Source organism: Gopherus evgoodei, chromosome 3, assembly GCF_007399415.2.
Source record: "Gopherus evgoodei ecotype Sinaloan lineage chromosome 3, rGopEvg1_v1.p, whole genome shotgun sequence".
NCBI lineage: Eukaryota > Metazoa > Chordata > Testudines > Testudinidae > Gopherus > Gopherus evgoodei.
The window spans coordinates 78,517,218-78,537,639 of record NC_044324.1 but is presented as its reverse complement, the minus strand read 5'-3'; the positions used below and the strand labels follow the sequence as shown (position 1 = coordinate 78,537,639).

Here is a 20,422-nt window from a genome sequence, read left to right as displayed (position 1 = left end):
TTCTTTCCCCCAGTCAAACCTGTGGCCCTTACAAAATGATAACTCTAAGTTTCTTACAGTTAATTGGTTATTTGTTATCTTTAAAAATGTAGGTAGATAAGCAAATGTGGATGGGTAATAGGACTTGAAACATAAACCAACCACAATTATAAAAGAAAAAGTTTGTGTGTGCAGGAAAAATGTTGTTTCATACTCCGTAAAACATTCCTGTCTTTTGCACTTGTAGCCACTATCAGGATCGTATTGTAGCTGTGCTATCGCTGTATGACCAATGGACCTTTTCCTTAATGAAATCTGTTTTGGCCTGATTGGTTTTGACCTTCTACGCACTATATTAGTTATAGACACAGAAACTGTTCGAACAATGTTACTTGTTTATTTTTATATGCAAATTAAATAACTACTGTAAAATGTTCACAATTTTTGCTGTTTCAGAAAATTGTGAACTGAAAAAATATAAATGGAGCAGTACTCCATTGGTATATGGAGCCACAGCATCCAAATATAAGGAAAAGAAATCGTATAATGTTAAAGTCACTAACAGATACAAATCTGGTATGTCAGCAGTGATTTTTGTTTAAATTCTACATCAGATTATACACATACATATATTATTTTGCTGTCTTATTAACTCTTAAACACTTTCCCAGATAATAAAGAAATTACTTTCTTACAAGGACATAGTTTGAACTGAATAAAGGGAAAAATGTTACATTTGAGAGAACAATTGAAAAGCTAAGGACCAGAATACTGTAATATCTTACTCCATGAAGAGTCCCATAGATTTCATTGTTATTACTTGCACAGTAAGGTACTCGGCCCTTCAGTGTTATCAAGAACAATTGTTTCCATTGTTACAATGTTGACATTTTGTAAGCAGGATTGAAAAACCTTACACTAAAGAATTCAAATATTTGCTGTGTTAATTATTTAAACACATAACCTATAACTGGTTTGTTTGTTGAACCATTACTTAAATGGTTTAATAGCTCACCAAATAGTAATACACAAATGCTTTGACCTCTGACCACATAATAATGAGGGAGGCTTTCAAGGATACAAATGAGTTAGGTACCCAACTCACACTGATTTTTATAGGATTCCTAACTGCCTTTTGTGCCTTTGAAAATCTCACCCATCATGGATCTTTCCAATTAAATTGTCCAAAATGCAAATCTGAATTTACATTGCTACTTTATTTATATGGCTATATTTTCAGCTCTAGTGCCTTTTTGGTTTGTATTGTATTATAAATATATCTTTTCCATGAGAACAGGCTATGTTATATAAAGCCAGTGCTTGATTTTAAGACTCATAATCATAAAAAAGAAAAAAAAGTTGCTTTTTTGGTTTTCAACCTTCCAGCGTACATTTTTGCATAAGATCATTCATTTTCATAACGGTTACTAGTTGTTTGTTTTTTAATTTATTTCTAGGAAAACTCAAACTCATAATAAAACTTCGCATATGTCCAGCATTGTGTTTTCTCCTCAAAATTCTAAAACTGTATCTCCATGAATTTATTAATATGCATAGTATCTTTTCTTCTCAAAGACCTAATCCTGCCAGTGCTGAATGCCCTTAATTCCTATTGACACTAGTGGTTTGAAAGGGCTTAGGACATCAGAGCTAGGACTGTAATAAGAAGACTGGACTGAAATTATAAGTGAGAAGATGTATTAACAGGGGTGACTCTAGGCATTTTGCCACCCCAAACGCAGCAGGCAGGCTCCCTTCAGCAGCTTGCCTGTGGGAAGTCCTTGGTCCCACGAATTTGGCGGCAGCCTGCGGGAGGTCCGCCGAAGCTGTGGGACCAGCAGACCCTCTGCAGGCATGCCGCAGAAGGCAGCCTGCCTGCCACCCTCGCGGCGACTGGCAGAGCGTCCCCCGCGGCTTGCCATCCCAAGCACTCGCTTGGTGTTCTGGTGCCTGGAGCCGCCCCTGTATTAAGCTTCCATCCTAAATTGTCTAGGTGTCTGTGATAGGGTGTCTGCCTCACACTGGCAGGGAAATGGTTAATAGAGCCCTAGGGAAGCTGCACAGGAAGCAGCCAATTAGAGAAAGGCTGCAAGGAATGGCCATTCAGGCCCATATAAAAAGAGCTGCAGGGCAGAGCCGGGTCAGTTACTCCCTGGAGCTCAAGGAGAGCAGCCTGGCTGCCTTGCTGGTGGAGGAAAGTTAGCACCCTAGACACAGCGCAGTGCTCGTCAGGAACAGGGGAGGAAGAGGGAGCTCTTGGATGGCTGCTTGCTAGGACTGGCAGGCTGAGGCCCTGAAGTGAGGGTGAGAAAGGTGCTGTAGCCACTGGGAAAGTGGCTGGACAGTTGACTGCTGTCACCATTGGAGAAGTGGCTAAACTCTAGAACTGAGATATCCTCAGGAGTCACCAATGTGGTGAGTGGTGCCCCATCACAGTGTCCTAATCCTCATTCCCACTGTTGAGAAGAACATTAGATAATGTTTTCACCCCTCAGCCCAGGCTGAGAAGCGATTTCAGCCCAACTGCCTGATGATTTACCAGATGCTCAATGCTGCAATATGCTAAATATCCTCCCATTCATTGGTTTTAATGAGAGTCAAGGATGCTCAGTAATCTCAGACTAAGCACTAGGTTTCATCTAAAAATGTGCTGAGCATCTCACAAGGTCAGGCCCTGGTAGAGATGGTTGCCATTTTCTTCTAACACTCAGTAAGGATATTAAAATAAGGAAAATGATGTTTTCCCTTAAGCTATTTTGTTTATTTCACTGTATAGCATCTGCCTAGATCCTTGCTTGCCCTCCTGCTACAGATTAAAAGAAAACTGGATGTGTGTGTATCTACATATTCATAGTGGTCTCACTACATCTGGGTTGAAATGCACTGGCAGGGTGTGTGGGCAAAAGCTTTGACAGATCCTTGCTCACTTGTAATTTTTGTGCCTGTTAACATTTCTGGATTAACAGCCCAGGAGAAAGTGAAAGCCTCAGTCTAGCTACATAATTAATAAAAATCTCTTACATTAGACAGCCATGCTTTCAGTGCCACAAACTGTCACTTTTCAGCAAGATGAGCGCTGCTACTCCATGCTAAATTATTACTTGGGTGGAACAGCAGGGATGAAGTAGCTAGAGGCAACACCAGTCAGAGAAACAGATAAAATAACTGGAAGCAGGCTGAAAAGACATTGACTTATTTCCCTTCTCCAGCAAAAAAAAAATCACCCCATAACAACCCAAGTCCCAGAACACTTTCTCTCACACCTGCCTCATGTCTGAGAGTAGTGGCTAAATCTGCACTGAACAGATCTAAAATCTTGCTTAGGTCTGAGGATCAAGCAGACTTCAGGTCCCTAAGGCTCACTTTTCTCATACTCTCCCACATGGCAGCATTGAGTGTGCAAGGATGAGTGAAGACCAAACAAGGTTAGAATACAGACTGTACACCTGCCGTGGGGGCAGCATGTAGCAGAGATTCTGCCATTTATCAGAATTAAAGCTGTTGCAAACAATACATAAAAGCAATTAATACACTGAATTTCAAGGCCAAGTAGGTTGTACCTTAGTACACAGACCCATAGATTTTGAGGCCAGAAGGGACCATCGAGATCATCTAGTCTGACCTCCTCACGTTGCAGGTCACAGAACCATTTTACTTTCCAAAGAGCAGCAAGTACAGAGTTAAGGGACTTAACAAAGCTAAGGTTTTTGTATTAACCAAGTAACTGGTTACTAGACATAGGGTCCCTGGGCTGGAGCCTGGAGTAGTGGGCAGGCCTGAGTTTCCCTACCAGCTGCTGAGGAAGTGGCACAGTCGCGGTTGATCAGAAAACTGCCTGAGACTGTTTGTCCAGTGGACCTTTGTTACCCTGGAAGGGGCAAACTATAGTAACCTAGCCAGAAGGAAGACCGCTGGCTCCTCTCCAGCGCTGCTAATCTATTTAGATGTCTTGAGAGATCTGAAACTGTTTCACCATGCAGTTATCCCAGTTATCACAAACAACTATTTATATTTCTAATAATTGAATCCCCCATTACTATTACCTGTCTCTTCCTAATAGGGATCCTTTCCTCTAGAGGGGTATCCTCAGTGTGAGGTCTCTGAGGCCCATAAGCTGCTTGCACTGAATGCACACCTACGCCATCTGCACACAGGGCAGGTAATTGTACATGCTGCATTCAGTCCCACTCTGCTGCTGGATTTCTGTCTCCATTATTTTTACACTTGCTGAGTTTTGTTTGTTCTTTGAAGAGGGGTTGCTTAGGAACTGCTTTTTTTAAACCCCTGTTCTCTGAGTTAGCCCTGTCCCCTTGTCAAAGCATCTTAAAGGGATTAGGCATCATAGGATGGCAGACTAGTGCCTCAGTAGGGAGTTCTCAGCCTTGCCTAGCAGGCCAGTAGGCTCAGGACACAGTCCCCCAAACAGACCACACTATAAATTTCAATCAAGCAGGCACACGGCTAGCAAGCAATCATACAATAAACAACTCACTCAGAGTCACAAAATCACTCCTCTTTCACCTGGAAAACCTGCTAGGCCGCTCCTATTTTCCTCTCCACCCCCAGGCATACCACTGATAGAGCTACTGAAGTGAACTAAAAGGATGTGAACTCCAACTTTGGAAATATGTACAACACAAGGTGTGATCTTGAGAGAACTGGATACTTTCTTTTTTCCTATGTGAGGGACCATAAATCTTCGTGATATGCTCCCCAGCCTGCAAGGCTTGCTTCCAGAATGACTATGCAAGGTCTAGAGTGAAAATTGGTTTGGCATTCAGCATGTTTGTACTTATCTACTCCCTACCTTCAGACACGACACGGGAATGCCACCTTATTTTGCATCGTGCCCAGTAATGGCAGCGTTCCATGTCCTCACAAGGAATGTCTGGAGACCTTTTTGTAAAATCTTACTAAGGCGATGATACTAGTGTCTGGCACCAGCAATCCTAGCTGATGGAGATAATTGGTTATGGCTGGCCACTGCCAGGTAACAACTGATAAAATGCAGCATGGGGTCTTTTAAATCTTTTACTACATAGTACAGATATGACTAGAACCATGCCTATTCTGAACCCTGGGAAGAGCAGGTCTCTGCATAGCGTGTTTGATGTTCAACAACTGGCAGGTATAAATTCTTTCCAACAGGTGTCAAGTGATGAGTTGATCTGTTTCTCTGGGCAAGACCCAGATTAGGATGTTGTCCGTGAATGCATAACTTGCAACCTGAGCCGTGCTGTGATGACTAGGGGTAAGTCAAAGGGAAGTGTTGTACAGGGAATTGTTAGCTGTTCCACATAGACAAGTGAGCATTTATTGTCATGGTGAGGATTTAATTGGTTTAGGAAGGAAAGGTATTGAAATCTTCTTTGGGAACCTCTCTTCTAGATTTTTCCGTCTGCTAGGGGAAACGGTCTTTTACTGAATACCATTTATGTAAGTAGCAAGGATTGCTATACTGGATTTGATAGTCAGGAAGGAGGCCTCTCTGCATTCTCAGATATTAATTTCTTTAAATGTTTCCTTAGAAAGCCTTTCATTTGTAAATTCTGACCTACAGGTTAGATGTTTGGTATGGTTTATTCCTCTAAATGGGTGTAGCAATGTCTTCTTGTAGACATTGCTCCTGTCACAAAATCACACAAAGACACAGGAAAATTGTCAAGGAAGAATATTTTATGCACCACTGCCAAATTTTGATCAGACGGCGAACCCACAATCTCTCACACTAACAGTAAGGATTGTATCCTTAGACAAGCCACTTATTTGCCACCAAATAGGCTTTCCTTACTAAATCAGGAATACTTGTCTTCTAAATTGCTACAGTCAAGGATTTGAAATTGCTGTGTAGTGTGTCCTCACTCTTATGGTCTCTGGAATCTTTTGGAAGGAAGTTGCCTTCAGAAGGTGTGCCTGTTTCACGGGTGGAGCTTCTACTACACCAACCTTAGGTTCCCAAACATATGGAGTATCTTTGTTTTTATATAAAATCTATAAAATCTTAGTTTAACATCCCCAGGTCTTATGAAGTACTCAGAGGATTCATGCAGGGTTCAGTGTGTTTTGGTGTGGGCAGGGAGAGAAGGTTGATGAATATGGTACTTCCCCAGGCACTTTATATGCAGTGAGGTAGCAAACTGTTTATTCTAAGGATCACTCAACCAAGGACAGGTAGGTGGACAAATATCCTGTTTGTGGGAATGCCTGCCTGCTCCTCCAGGCTGTCTAGCAGCCATTTGAGTGCTTTAGGAGAGACCTAATACCTGCTCATTGGGCTTTACTCAGTACACCACGAGTATTTTGAACACAGGAAAGGATTTCTCTCATCATCCCATGATGGTAAAGCTGTGTGGGGAACAGAGCCTCTATTTTGGGCAGAGGCCCAGATCTACAAAAGGCCTTAGGTATTGTGATGCTGAGTGTTGTATCACCTAACTTTTAGGTGCCTAGAAAATCACACCACCAATATAAGCCACAAAGCCTGAGTTTGGCATGGACATCCCTATACAATGAATAGGGAGAGAGAGGTACCTTAGAACATGATTCACAAAAGTCAAAACGCTAGGTGGGAAGCTGCCTAAGAGAGTCATTGGGAGATACTGACAAGAGGGATGGGTCCTCTTAAGCCTCACTTGCACAGAGATGCCTAAGTCTAGGCTGTCTATCCACGGTGGATAAATACTTAAGGCCTCGTCTACACGGGGGGGGGGGGGGGGAAGGAGGGAGGGAGGGAGGGGGGAAATCGATCTAAGTTACGCAACTTCAGCTATGTAAATAATGTAGCTGAAGTCAATGTACTTAGATTTACTTACCACAGTAAGTCGATGGCTGACACTCCCCCGTCGACTCCGCCTGCACCTCTCACCCTGGTGGAGTACTAGAGTCGACGGGAGAGTGCTCAGTCCATTTATCGCATCTTGACTAGATGCGATAAATCGACCCCCGCTGGATCGATTGCTGCCCGTCGATCCAGCCCGTAATGTAGACAAGCCCTAAAAGTCACAGGACCAGAGAGAGAATGACTCTGTATCCTGGTGGTTAGAGCACTCATCTGGGAAGTGGCACCCAGTCTAGTCCCCCTGCCCCAATGACTCTATTTATCCTCAGTGGAACAGCTTCATCAGGATAGAATGAGAGCCCCACATCAGAATATCCCATAGCTCACTTGCGAGGTGAGAGAATGGAGAGAAGTTGAGCCCTGTTGAGCTAGCTGCAGGGCAGGCAGCTATGGATTACTGAAGAATGGTGACCTGAAAGAGGGCCTAGAAGGCCAGAGCCAGTCCACAGGCCAAACATATGATTTATCTGGAGCATATTGAAAGATAAAGCATGACCCTCGTTCAAAAAAGCAAGAGATATAATGAAAACCTCTATTTCACATGGTGGCACAAAGTGCTGCTAGGCATACATTGCAAGTGCTTGCTTAAAATAGATGTGGTTTGTCCTTTTCTCTATTCCCCACACAAAATGTTACAGAATGGAGGTGTACATCAGTTACCTTCCAAAACTCAGTCAGCAAATGCACAGTAGCACCTAGCCAGTCAAGTATTCCAATGGACTTGGCCAGTAGAACAGTGCAAGACTATTTTAAATAATATTCATCTGCCACCTTTGTTCTTTATTCTGAGTTATTAAACCAAAACAATAAGTACTCAACCCACCATAGCCACTAAACAGTTTATTTTTACTTAAGATTTAACGTGTACTGAATACACTGCACATCACTAAAAGCTTATTGCACAATCAAAAGCAACAGTGAAAGCAGAACAGCAATGATTTACTAGAAAACACAAATAAAAAGCATACCTGATATTCAATAAGCTTTGATGAAAGGATACCCTACCCTTATAACCAGCTGAAGTACCTGTTTTGTAACATACAAGTTCTCTCTTCCTCAAAAACAGCTTCATGAAAGGAGGAATTCTCTACAGAGGTGTTTCATAGGTTGCTTTTGCTTTCTAGGCACATCTTTTGCTCAAGTTCTGGGATGGATATTTATCAGAGCACTGCAGGTTATTAGACATGAAGAGGTATAAATTCATCACAAGAGTTTTATATGGATCCTGTAACCTTAATTTAAATATGCTGCACTTGGGTGTCACATTTATTCAACTTCAAGTAAATAATTACAGCTAGTAATGCATTTTGAATAATTGGTACAATTGAATATTTATGCCAAAGATGCTCCAGTATTTTTCAAAACTGAGGGTACTTTGAATAAAGTGTAAACAGAGAACTGGGGGAAAGAGGAAGCAGTTATAGCAATAAAAAGCTAGAAAGAGACACCACATGGGGTTTTCAAAAATGCCAACATGATTCAGGAGCATAGGTAATCGAAAGTCAATTGGACTTATGCTCCCAGGTCACTTAGGCCCAGATCAACAAAGAGGCTTAGATGCTGTGACTCTGAGCATTGCAATGCCTCACTTTGAGGTGCCTAGAAAAATCACAAGAACACTGCAATCCACAAAGCCTGAGTTAATGCCAAAGCTCCTATTCAATGAATGGGGAGAGGCGCTTTAGAATGCAACCCACAAAAATCAGCAGGCTAGGTCGGGAGCCACTTATGCTAGCCAATGGAAAATGCCGGAGAAAGGGTCGTGTGTTGAGCCTGCCTCTCTCTGAGTGATCCATGGAAAAGAAGCCTTTTTTTGGAGTTAGATGGCTTAGGTGTCTTAAGTCATTTCTTGTAGGAATGAGTTAGGCACCTGCCTCATTCCACACAAAAATAACTGGAAGAGGAGGAGTCCACCTTATAACTTTTCATCTACTGCACTCACCTGGGATATGGGAAACCCAGGTTCAATTCCTCTCCACGCATACTTAATGGAGAAAAGAGGATCCGAACAGTTGTTTCCCACTTCTCAGGAGTGTACTCTAACCACTGAGTTATGGGATAGTCTGATGAGTGAAGGGAGGGGGATCCTTTAGTCTCTCCTGTTGAAGCCGTTCTGCTATGTATAATAAAGAGTGATTGGACCAGGGGGACTGGACCCTGGGTCTAGCCCCAGGCTAGAGTCATTCTCTGGCTGGCCCAATGAGTATTTAAATATTTATCCACAGTGGCACACTCATTGGGGCAGCAAGAGAATTAACTCTGTAGCTTAGAGCACCCACCAGGCAGGTAAAATTTTCCAAAAATTTAGGCACTGGCCTATAATTAACCTTCACATTGTATAACTGAACACAATTCTCCTTGCCTCACACATCCCAAATAGAGGAGAAACAGATGTGTATAAAAGCAATATAAGGAGGGGGAAGGAGAAATATTCCTCACCTACGCCACTTCTAAAAGAATTGCCAGGAGAGGGGAAAGGAAAGAAGATATTACACTGGAGTTAGAACCACAAACTCACATCATCACATCTTGAAATGGCCTTGTAAGGTTTGCAATGTTATGTCAATTAAACATTGTCATCCAATACGGATGCTACATCATAATGCAAAATGCCAGGAAGCATCAAAACGTAGTATTGCAAGGTGGGGGCTCAGATGTAAAGTTCTCAGAATAATTTCTGCAGATGGCTTAGAAGTAAGTGTTATTACTACATTTGTGCATTAGCATCATGTCAGGATAAAGTACACACAGATTAATAAACAGGCCTACACTTAACTTGCCCTGAAGTCCATTAATTCTTTCAAAATTGGTTTATTATTGCTGCAGAAAATAGGATGCACACAAGTAGGAAATGAACATCAATCTGCGTGAACTAAATGCTGGAAGAAAACTAGTTCCTTACACATCACACTAAATTAGAAAAATGAGGTCAAGTTACAGGTTCAAGTAGCGCTGAGAGCTCTGCAGAACAAAAGAGGCTTAGAACTGCAAATGGTACCAGCACCTGTTTGAACTCCACCTACTGTAGAGAAGGTAGAACAGCTAAATCCTTGTAAGAACTGGAAGTTTAATTCTGTGTGTCAGTTGCTAAAAACAGGCTGAACGGGCTCCATGGTTGTCATGCTATGGCGTCTGCCCGGGCAATACAGGGAAAAGAGCGCAAAATGATTGTCTGCCATTGCTTTCACGAAGGGAGGATTGAGTGATGACATTTACCCAGAATCACCTGCGACACTGTTTTTGCCCCATCATGCATCGCAATCTCAACCCAGAATTCCAATGGGCGGGGGAGGCTGCGGGAACTATGGGATAGCTACCCACAGTGCAACGCTCCAGAAATCGATGCTAGCCTCGGTACATGGACGCACACCGCTGAATTAATGTGCTTAGTGTGGCCACATGCACTCGACTTTATATAATCTGTTTCCAAAAACTGGTTTCTGTAAAATCGGAATAAACCTGTAATGTAGACATACCCTTAGAGAGATAAGGTCGGTGAGATAATACCTTTTACTGTACCAACTTCTACTGGTGAGAGACAAGCTTTCAAGCATACCAAGAGCTCTCCCAGACCTGAAGAAGAGCTCTGTGTAAGCTCAAAAGCTTGTCTCTCTCACCAACAAAAGTTGGTCGAATAAAAGATATTACCTCCACCCACTCTCTCATATATACTTCAGTGACAACTTACAACTATTTCTAAAGGAGATACCACCAAAAAAACTAAAACAATCCGTGAAGCCAATAAAGCATGAATATTTTTCCTTTGGTCTTGTGCTGATCTTGTGCTGGTCTTGTGCCAAAGGTTCAAGGAAGTCCTAGATTTACAGTATTTTGTCTCTTGAACCTTTGGCCTTTCCAGTTGATCAGCGCAAGACAAGATAAATCTGCTCTCAGGGCTGCCTCTCCAATACTTTAAACAATTTTGAAACAGGAGAGTGGTTTCAGTTTTATTCATTAAGGAAACCTCCAGTTAGAACAACATATGGTCCCAGCAGGGTGCATTTTATGGACCAAGTGGGAGAGCAGCATTGTCATTGCTAAAGGCTACAGACAATATAGACATTTATGTTTAGCTTTTAGCTGGTTTGGGTTGGGATTCTCTCAGTCAGAACAAAGGGAATGCTGTGAGATGAGGGTTTGTACATCCTTATCTGACACAGTGGGGCTTACAGATGCTTGAAGAACTTCAGGGAAACCAATATTTTTATCTGCTGATCCAAAACCTGTAAAACTTTGGATACAGGCAAGATCTTAATTGGCTATAAGATGAAGAATCAGTCTCCTATTAACCCAAGGACAAATACTGTTAGCTAAAAGGATCCATGCATGGACTATTGATGACAGTGACTAAAGTGTTTGGGTAAATACTGGGATACAACAATATTTTCTATAAAGCTCTGAAGAAATCCAGGGCCCACTATTTTATAGTGTAGCTTAAAATGTAATTTCTGAAAGATCAAAGGGAAAAGAATGCATGTGCTGTAAACCAGAGAATGGAACACAGGGATCAGCAGCCTCTGGCACACAGCCTGCCAGGGTAAGCCCCCTGGCGGGCACATCCTTCAGCCCACGCCACTTCCTGCAGCCCCCATTGGCCTGGAGCGGCAACCGTGGCCAGTGGGAGCCACAACTGGCCGAACCTGCAGACGCGGCAGGTAAACAAACTGGCCCAGCCCACCAGGGTGCTTACCCTGGCAAGCCGCATGCCAAAGGTTGCCAATCCCTGGTGTAACATCAGCAGAGGTACTGAAGTTTCTCTAGGAAGAAAAAATGGTAGATTTATTATTTAAGTAACTTTTAAACAAGATGATTATGAAAATGTTCATTTGCTATGCAACTGTATGGGACTTAGCTTCCAGTTAGTTTTATCAACACTTACACGCAGCATTTTGAATACAAAACTTTGTGATTTAACTTTGTATAATGTTTTCCAGAAAGTCCAGAACAGACACTGTTCTATGATTTACCAGAAAAACTAAGTACATGAGGAAATATAAGAGTAGGTGTATATAATTTACTCCATTGTCCATCAACATTAGGAAAAAAATCTCAATGTCAGACATATATCTGAAAGAATACTAATTACATTCCATTTTGCACAGATGTTCTCTTTGCCTGGTTATGTTAGTGTTGAATTCTAGTCTTTCAATAACACATGATTTGGAATCAACAGGAATGAGAGCTGGGGAGCCTATTTCTGTATGACAAAGCACCAGGGCTAAGAATTAAAATAAATAAATAAATACAAATTAAAAAAAAATAGATTTGATGCTGGGTCTGAGAAAATTGCACTGGTTTTAATTTAAGCTGTTTTTAAACCAACTTAAGCAAAATTTTGTGTGGACACTTATTTTGGTTTAACTTTAATAATCTGTTTAACTTAAGTTAGACCAAAATATAAGGTGTGTCTATGAAGTCTTTTGTACTAGTTTAACTGAATTGGCTTTTTAAAAAAAATGGACACCTTTAAACAGATGTAGCTTTCTCCTGCAGACAAGACCTAAGTTGAACTCCTATGAGCAAGCCCTGATTTTTGGAAGCATGCAGTTCCAATTAAATTCCGTGGGAGATTCCAGGAGCTCAGCACCACTGAGAAATAAGGCTACCAATTTAGGCACCTACATAAGTATTTAGAATTTTATTTTAGGCACCTTATTTTGGCTCAAGTGTACAGATTTACCCTCTCTGGTATGTTACTTTCCCCTGAAAGTCTGTACTTTAGCTAGGGGATGTTCTACATCTTGTACAGATTTAACACATGGCTCCTCCAGTCCTTCCCCACAGAAGATTTACCATAAGAGCTCAATGTATATAGGGTATTTTTAAAAGGTGAGCTTTTCTATATGATTCTGCCATCTTACCCTGAAATGTGGATGTTGTAGCTGTAGACTGAATTACTGCAAAAGCATTCAACCAATTGTCTGTCACTGTGGATCAACCACCCAAACAGATTCAAAAAGCATGTATCATTTTATAGCATGCAAAATTACAATTACTTGGTTATTTTTAAGAGGAAATTTTTTTTGAAAGTAATGAGACCATTTGGTTTCTCAACATCCCTTAAAAAAAAATAAAATAAAAAAGTCAACCTTCCTCTTGCTAAGAAGCCTGTCCTGCCTCCTTTAGAATTCAAGTAGAACATTTATTCCGTTAACGTGGAAGTATTTAGGTTTTAGTTTTGTTTAACGTGTTGCACACGCTGCTGTTGTGCCAGATTCTTTGCCTTGTTCTGTTACACTTAAGTGGCCTTTCTCTTTTAGAGTCGTTTGTCTGAAGTCTTCTCTGACTTTTTCCAACAGATCTGTCTTGAAGATAACATCTAGTGCAGTCATTGCCAAAGCTTTTGCTGCACGTAGAGTGTAGAACTGTGCTTCCTGAGACCCTGTGGTAAAACCAAAACACCACCTCAGGTTAAAAATCTTGTCACCGAAAATCTGTATAACAGCAGGGCATTCAAATAAATTAATATTATTGGAAATAGAACAACCTTTTAAGTCTAAGTCTTGGTGACATCTAACTAAAACCAATATCACTTGTTTTACAGAAAGTCCTATTTGTAGAAAAATACAAACGTAAAATGCCTGGAAATGAACAACTGAGGGATCCCGTCTATTTCCCAGTGCCATATAAACCTGTCAGTATGTGTATTTTTTTCTAAACCTGTAACAGGAAGCTAGGCAGAAGGGACTGGAGCGGGTTTATGATAAGCTCTACAATAATGCAGAGAGAACACAGCTTTAAAAATAAAAGCCCAAACACTTCATTAAAGGAGGTAAGACTGCCCAGTGGTGCCTTCCACTCTTCTAGAATGTAAAGTGGCAAATCTTAAACTTGAAAAGCAGAAAATAAAAAATTTACAGTACATACCACCACTGCAATGCAGCTTTAACTCTGCTGTGCTCAAGTGACATCCCAACACACACACACACAATCTCTCTCTCTCTATCCAGAATGGGTTGGAACCAGAACACATGACAACTGTAGGACATTTTGGCAAAGGCGAAACTCAGTTTTAGCTTGGGTGACAAATGTTACCACTTCTTCATCCTTGCCCGGAGGACTGCTTCTGACACACTATCTTCACTAAGCCCCAGAGTCACATATGCCAAACCCCCCCATGTTGACAATCCCCATGACAAAACCACTGTTGGTCACTGTTACTAGCAGAGCCTAGAGAACTCAGCACTAAATGAGGCATAGTCGATCCCTCAAGATACACATGCACTATTCTGCATATCACAGTGACAGCTGTGCCAACCTGCTCCAGCTAATCCCTCCACCATTCAGTACAGCTACATCTAACAGTAAATGCAGTAAAGCGCTCTGTCCCCACATTCCCAGCCCTGCGCATCCAGCCACACACACCACCAGCTCCACCCTCCTCTTTGCCACTCCATTTTTATAAAAAGCTTGATGGAATGCATACAGATAAATGATGTAATTTAATCTTAACTCTGCCTTAAGTGTTTTTGAGTTTTATTTCCTTGTTTCCTGCCTATCTTGGCCTCAGGACCTTCTTGTCACTTGCAGGGTGGTTTGTATGGTCACTGGTTGTAGAAAAGCTGTGGTAAAGCCCTTGGCATATGTGATTGTTTGCAGTGATTCCTCTTCAGAGCTGGAATACAGGTGCCCAGAGAAGAGAAGGTTGACCTGGAGTGTGTAGGTTTGTGTTTTTTGTTTTTAAATAAGTGTAAAGACACATCTGTTTTCTCACTGAAGAGATTGGTTTCAAAGAACAAGTCCTCTGTGCTGTTTTGAACCTCCCTGGGGAACCCCAAAAAGTGGAGCCATGATTCCCACTGCATTACTATTGCAGTCATCATAGATTTTGATGTGGTATCGGCTGCACCCACTGCAGAATTCGAGTTTCAGACACGTCTACCTTCCTCAACAAACGGCTGGGGAATTGAGCCCTGTCCTGAGGAGTTTATCTTTGAAATCTAGTAACTGAATAGTTCACAAAATCATATTTCGCTAACAGGGTCTAGTAGTTAGAAATTCTGAATAGAAGGCTGGTGGATGTCAATACCTTCCTACCCAAAAGGTTAAGATGTTTAGCTCCCTTACTGGAAGGAGTAGCCCTGGGGTGTTGCTGCCTTAATCTCTCCATAGCTGCTTGTACTACTAGAGAGTCTGGGGTCAGGGTGAGTTAAAGATTTCTGCTCCTTTTGCAGACACAAAGTAATGCTTCTTAGCCATTTTAGGAATAGAGGTACACATTGTGGGTGAATGCCACACCACTCCAACTGGTTCCATAATGGCATTTGCTGGGAGTGCTACCCAACTGGGTTTGGTGGGCTGCAGAATGCTCAAGAGCTTGGGTTGAGTATCTTGAACTTCCTTAAAAGAATTTGAAGCTCTGCTGCCACCCTTTGCAATAGTCCCTGTTATTGCCTATGGTCACGGGGAGGGGGAGGCCTGAAGATGGGGCAATTGCCTCATCCGGTGAGGAAGATGATATATTTGGGGTACCGCACGGTGGATCTAATTCATAGTCTTCCTCTTCCATGTATCCCGTGGAGCTGGCTGCTGTTATCCAAAAGGAAACGGATGGTGAAAGTCTCTGGTAGAGCATATGGATCTCAGGTATTGTGCATAAGGGTCCCAGGGTTCCCAATAGGGCCAATCTGAAGGGTCAAAGGTTGGTTGGGGTGGACCCTAGGACATTGGGTACCCATGATCTCTTGGAAGCCCTGTCTGTGCTAACTTCCCTAAGTTATGTTCGTCTTAGGCATTGGACTCAGCCAACAAGAAGGCCATATCTAGTTCCAATGATGGTACTGCCAGTATCAGTGGGAGTAAATTCCAGCTTGTGATGAAATAAGGGAATGACTTCTTCAGGCACATCCTCTTCTGGGATAAATACGTAATTCAGAAGAACCAGGCTTGAAAGAAGAGGATATTGGAGGACTAGGAAGACTAAGATATCCTTTGTGGTAGCATATGTCACAGTTCTTCCTGTAGTACAATGAGTCCTGGTTGTCGTTCCGCCAGATTCAGTGCCATTACAGATCCAGTGTGTCCTTTTGGGACTGCCTGGGTACTGCTGTGGAGAGAGGGTCCTGTCTGGAGCTCTTCATTGGTATTGGTAGTTGATGGTCCTTTGACTTATTAGAGATTGCAGTCAGCACTGGCTTTGCTCTTGTGTGCTTTCCCTTCATAGTCGGAAGGCCTAGGCTGACTAAAGTTCTTGGGACCTGCAAACAAAGACGGACGCTACTTGGAAGAAGTAAAAAATAAATAATAAAAAAATCCCTTCTCCTGGACACTGGATTAGAGGGGGACCTGTTTTTAAACCCATGTGAAGCCTGAAACAGGGGCACTACTTGAGGTCTCCAGATGATGCAGAGAAGGCAGTCTCCCTGGCCTGGATCTGACCGGGGTCTCATGTCCCCCCCCCCCCCCCCATGAGGTACTTCCTCTGTCAGAACTCTACTCTCCCCTCAGGGTGGGACCAAGTAACAGATACTGCACTTGGCAGAAATATGTGCCTCTCCAAGGCAATAAAGGGAGCATTGGTGGTCACCACTGAGTGGGACATAGCAGGGGCAGGAGAGTTTTCAAATCCCAAAATTCCTGGCAGAGTCCTACTCCTGAAAGGGGAGACAAAATAAGGTCATTGGGGTGAGTTAAATAAGCTACATTAACTATACAAAAAAAACAACTAAGAAAATCACTAATGAACTATATTCAATTATATTTACAAAGATGAAGACAAACTTGATGCAAAAATACCTTTGGACACTGGAGGATTCTGACTCAGGCCATGCAGCAGGAAGAAGGAACTGAGAGGCAGTTGGTCCACACTTCCCCTTATATTCTTGGCGCAGAGAAAAAGGAGAACTAGGGCAAAAGTGTGGACCAACGGAGGCTGTTTGCAAGATTTTCCTGGTCTCGGGGTATGCCTGCATGCCCATGTGTGGAATACACATAGGGACCAGCACTAGAGGAAGTGTAAGTTATGGTTTGACAAATGACTGGCATGGCTAGGCGGCAACGCTGCTAACATATAGTGAGTCAAAAACCAGAGCTTCCAGCCTGGTTTAAAAAACCCAGACAGCAACAGAAAGATGAAGACATTTTAAGCTAGGGCAAAAATTCCTTAACATACAAAGCATTGTGCATTAACCCTCTCAAAAATACTGAAAGACATCTCAGGGAACCCAAACAAAAAGAGTTTCTAGACTAAGCCATATCAGAGATAAACTCTTTAAATTGAAATTTTCAAAAAAGTTAACCTTGGGTATGTTTTCAGACCACGATAACTTAAAAATTCCTTTCCTGATTTTCAACTAAACTTCCCAAAGAATTAAGATGCAACATGCACAATTTCAGGAAGATCAGATTTCTTTCTGAATAACTGTGGGGCACAAACTTGAAGAAGAAAGTCAGGCTTCTAACAGGAAGCTAGCTTCAACCTTAAATATGGGACACCTACTACCACTCAATTTTCAAATTTGAAAAATATGACAATTTTCTCCAGCCAATTTTAGTTTCTATGGCTGTTTCAGCCTTTAACAGTTACCATTTTGATTGAGGAACAACTGTATAGCAATTTGATTTTTTTTTTTAAGAGCATACAGTCAATTCTTGAAATATTTACTGAATAAATACCATTGCTATCTACGTACTTATTATATGATCACTGTAATACCTGAGCACCTAAAACTTTACAGGCTTACCATAGCAGGATCCAAAACCAGTGCTCAACATGACAAGCACTTCATCTTCTGCATCTCCAGCTCTGCCAAGTGTTTGTATTTTGGTGGATTACTGTTGGTTAATTTATAGTAAATACTAATGGACCAAAACCAATGTTTTATATACATCCTTTTAACTATTATTTATATTGGAGTACTTTAATCTCAAACAATTGCAAGAATATTTCTAGCAAGCTAATTAATAGCTGTACAATTTCCATCCTATAATGCAACATTTAAAGGCAACCTTTTATAGGAGAGACAAGTAAAATAGGATGACATTCTTCAAAACTGTATGAGGCACACTATAGGACTAGAACTTTATTGAATGTGGCTTTAACCATAAAGTGTTAGTGGATATTCTTCTATATTTTAAGTTTCAAAGAACACATATAAATTAGAGCCCTGTTCACTTCAAAAGCAATTACCTGAAGCTGCAGTGTATGGCTCGGTATGGTTCAATGCATCTGAGCCAATGTAAAAATAGGGATGAATCCCAGGAACCACATATGTAACATTCCCAAAGTCAGTGGAACCTAGGAAGAGACCAACAAGCTTGCTCAATGAACAAATATTATAATGTACAACTTTTAAGACAAATAAAAACATCTGGGATGCACACCTTAACTGTAGTAAAACAGTACAGTATCACTGTCTAGATCATCATATCTGGTCATGGTACTAACAAAGAGTCAATACTTACTTGATTTTGCACTTCTATTTAACAGCAGTGCACATGGAACAAGTTCACTCAAATACAGTGCCTCCTCACAACACAGATCAGTAAGTATAGAGTTTTATAGAGATCTGTTCCTCCTTGGGGTTAATGGCAGGATTTGAGGTGACTGGAGATGCACAAACTTTCTATAACCACTGTGCCCAAGCATCTGTGCCCACAATCAGGCACTTGCGGAGATCCACTAGTAACTGTTTTCTAGAAGGCTTCCAAAGCTCAGCAGTACCAGGCTGGTGCCATCCCTCAAGTGTGAATATACAAAAGCAACATTCTTGAAGAACTTGGATACCACAGTAAGCAGCAATTTCTGTGGCTTCTATCTATTCTCATTTGTGGGAGTCTAAGCAAACTGTACAACTCAAAGTAGGGCTGAGGAATTCTAGCGAAACAAGGATTGCAGAAGAGCCCTTGGAAAGTAAGGTCACTTCTAGATGCCAAATCAAGAGATTAATGTTTTGTAAAGATGCCACATAGCAGTCCTGTAGATGTGTCTAATGTTCCCATTGTAAACATGACATCAGTGAGGTCTCACCCTCCTGGTCAAGGGAGTTATAACATCTTGAGGTAAGCATAGTATCTTAATGCACAGCATGTGCCATTTAGACAGGTGCTGATTGGAAATGGGATTCCCTTCATACTGATCATTCAAGAGAGTTACAAAGTGTTTCCTACTTGCTGAATGACATGTCCTATCCATATATGGAGTCTAGTTTTCCTACTGGTGAGAATGAGGTTTTGGGAAGAATTTGTGAAAGAGGAATTCCTATTAGAACTCACTGCTCACTCTTCTCACAACTGTGACTGGAATTAGAAAATTTATCTTTGAGGATAGATTAAATAAAGGGTTCTCTCAGACTCAAAAAATACCTCTATCAAGCACCGACAGATCCATGTCAAGACAAGGTCTTTGACTGGAAGGAAGGCATTACTAGTTCCTTCAGTCAATCCACCACTAAGTCTTGAAGAAGACTACAACTTTCCTTTGGAAGGAGATAGAGAGATTGCCAATAAAGAGACTTGAGAATCTTCATCTCATACATTGGGAACAGAAAGCATAAGACTTTAGGTGGAGCAAGTAGTCCACAATAGACAAAATGGTAATGTTTCTGTTCTGCTTCCATCTCTTGCCCAAACAATGAACCTTTACCACTTTAGTAGTGTGGTCTGAATAAACCCTAGTTTTAGCATAGCACGTATCAGATGTATTTAAGGCCCAGATTGTAAGACCATCTTAGTCAACAGTTCAGAGACCTGGAGCCTCCATTTTGTCTTCCCAGGAGTTCTATGTGCTCGTATTGCCAAATTCAAATCAGATTAAGAGAATCAGCCTGTCTTGTTTTATTTTTCTGATCATTAGACGAATACGTGAAATTGTCAGAGACATCCTAGTACTTTTTGCCCCAGCACATCAGAAGTGATCCATAAGAGATTTCCTATGCATATCTCCTTTGGAGCAGAACTACAGACATCTTTCTTGCTGTTGCTGGCAAAGAGGTAAATGGCTACCCATCTTCTGACGATCACGTCACTACTGGACTTAGAAAGAAATTATTTGTGATGAGCTTAAGGTAGCCAGATGTTGAGACACCATTATCAACTCAAACCATGCTGTCAGACAACTTTTTCAAAAACTGGGTAATGTTAGATTTTTCCCTTCTTTTCACCATCCTGTGTTCCTCTATAGAGGTTCACTATTTCTATCAGAAGTCTTCTGATCATCATGCATTCAAGCAACAGGTCTCTGCCATCAGCTAATCAGATTGCTGTCACACAAGTGGCTTGACCTTTCTAGTTGCTGCCTAGGTAGTCAAATTTGATCCAGGAAACATTAACATTGGCTTGTGGCAGTCTTCATTGTGGAGATGCAGCCTTTGTGGCCATGGTGCTGTGCCTACTTCAACAGAGAAGTGAACCAAGAGGTCCAACTACTAAAGGGGCAGAAGTGTGCCTTGAAGTGGATACTGAAACTTTGGTCAGATCACTGAGCATATAACAGAACCCAGAAATCATCATCTACCTCTCTCACAAACATGAATGCAGGAGGGAAAATCCAAAGATTTCAAGAAGCTTCACTATGGAGTCCTAGCTTTTAACAGTGATGTTTTCAAGAACTGCTGGCTTCCTCGCAACCTGCCTCAGCGTCTTATGTGGAGGCTCTGCTTCATTCTG

The 20,422-nt window shown here is 41.6% G+C and overlaps 1 protein-coding gene across 8 annotated transcripts in view; it reads right to left on the bottom strand.

The window, feature by feature from the left end:
* The window catches only part of PM20D2 (peptidase M20 domain containing 2), a 242,824-nt gene that overhangs the window by 199,905 nt on the left and 22,497 nt on the right, over nucleotides 1–20,422 (bottom strand). For 3 of the 8 annotated variants that reach the window (XM_030555925.1, XM_030555924.1, XM_030555926.1), the window contains exon 6: nucleotides 17,946–18,053. In XM_030555925.1, coding sequence (XP_030411785.1) covers nucleotides 17,946–18,053 — 108 coding nt within the window. The other 5 variants (XM_030555923.1, XM_030555927.1, XM_030555922.1 and 2 more) reach the window with 5 other exon arrangements.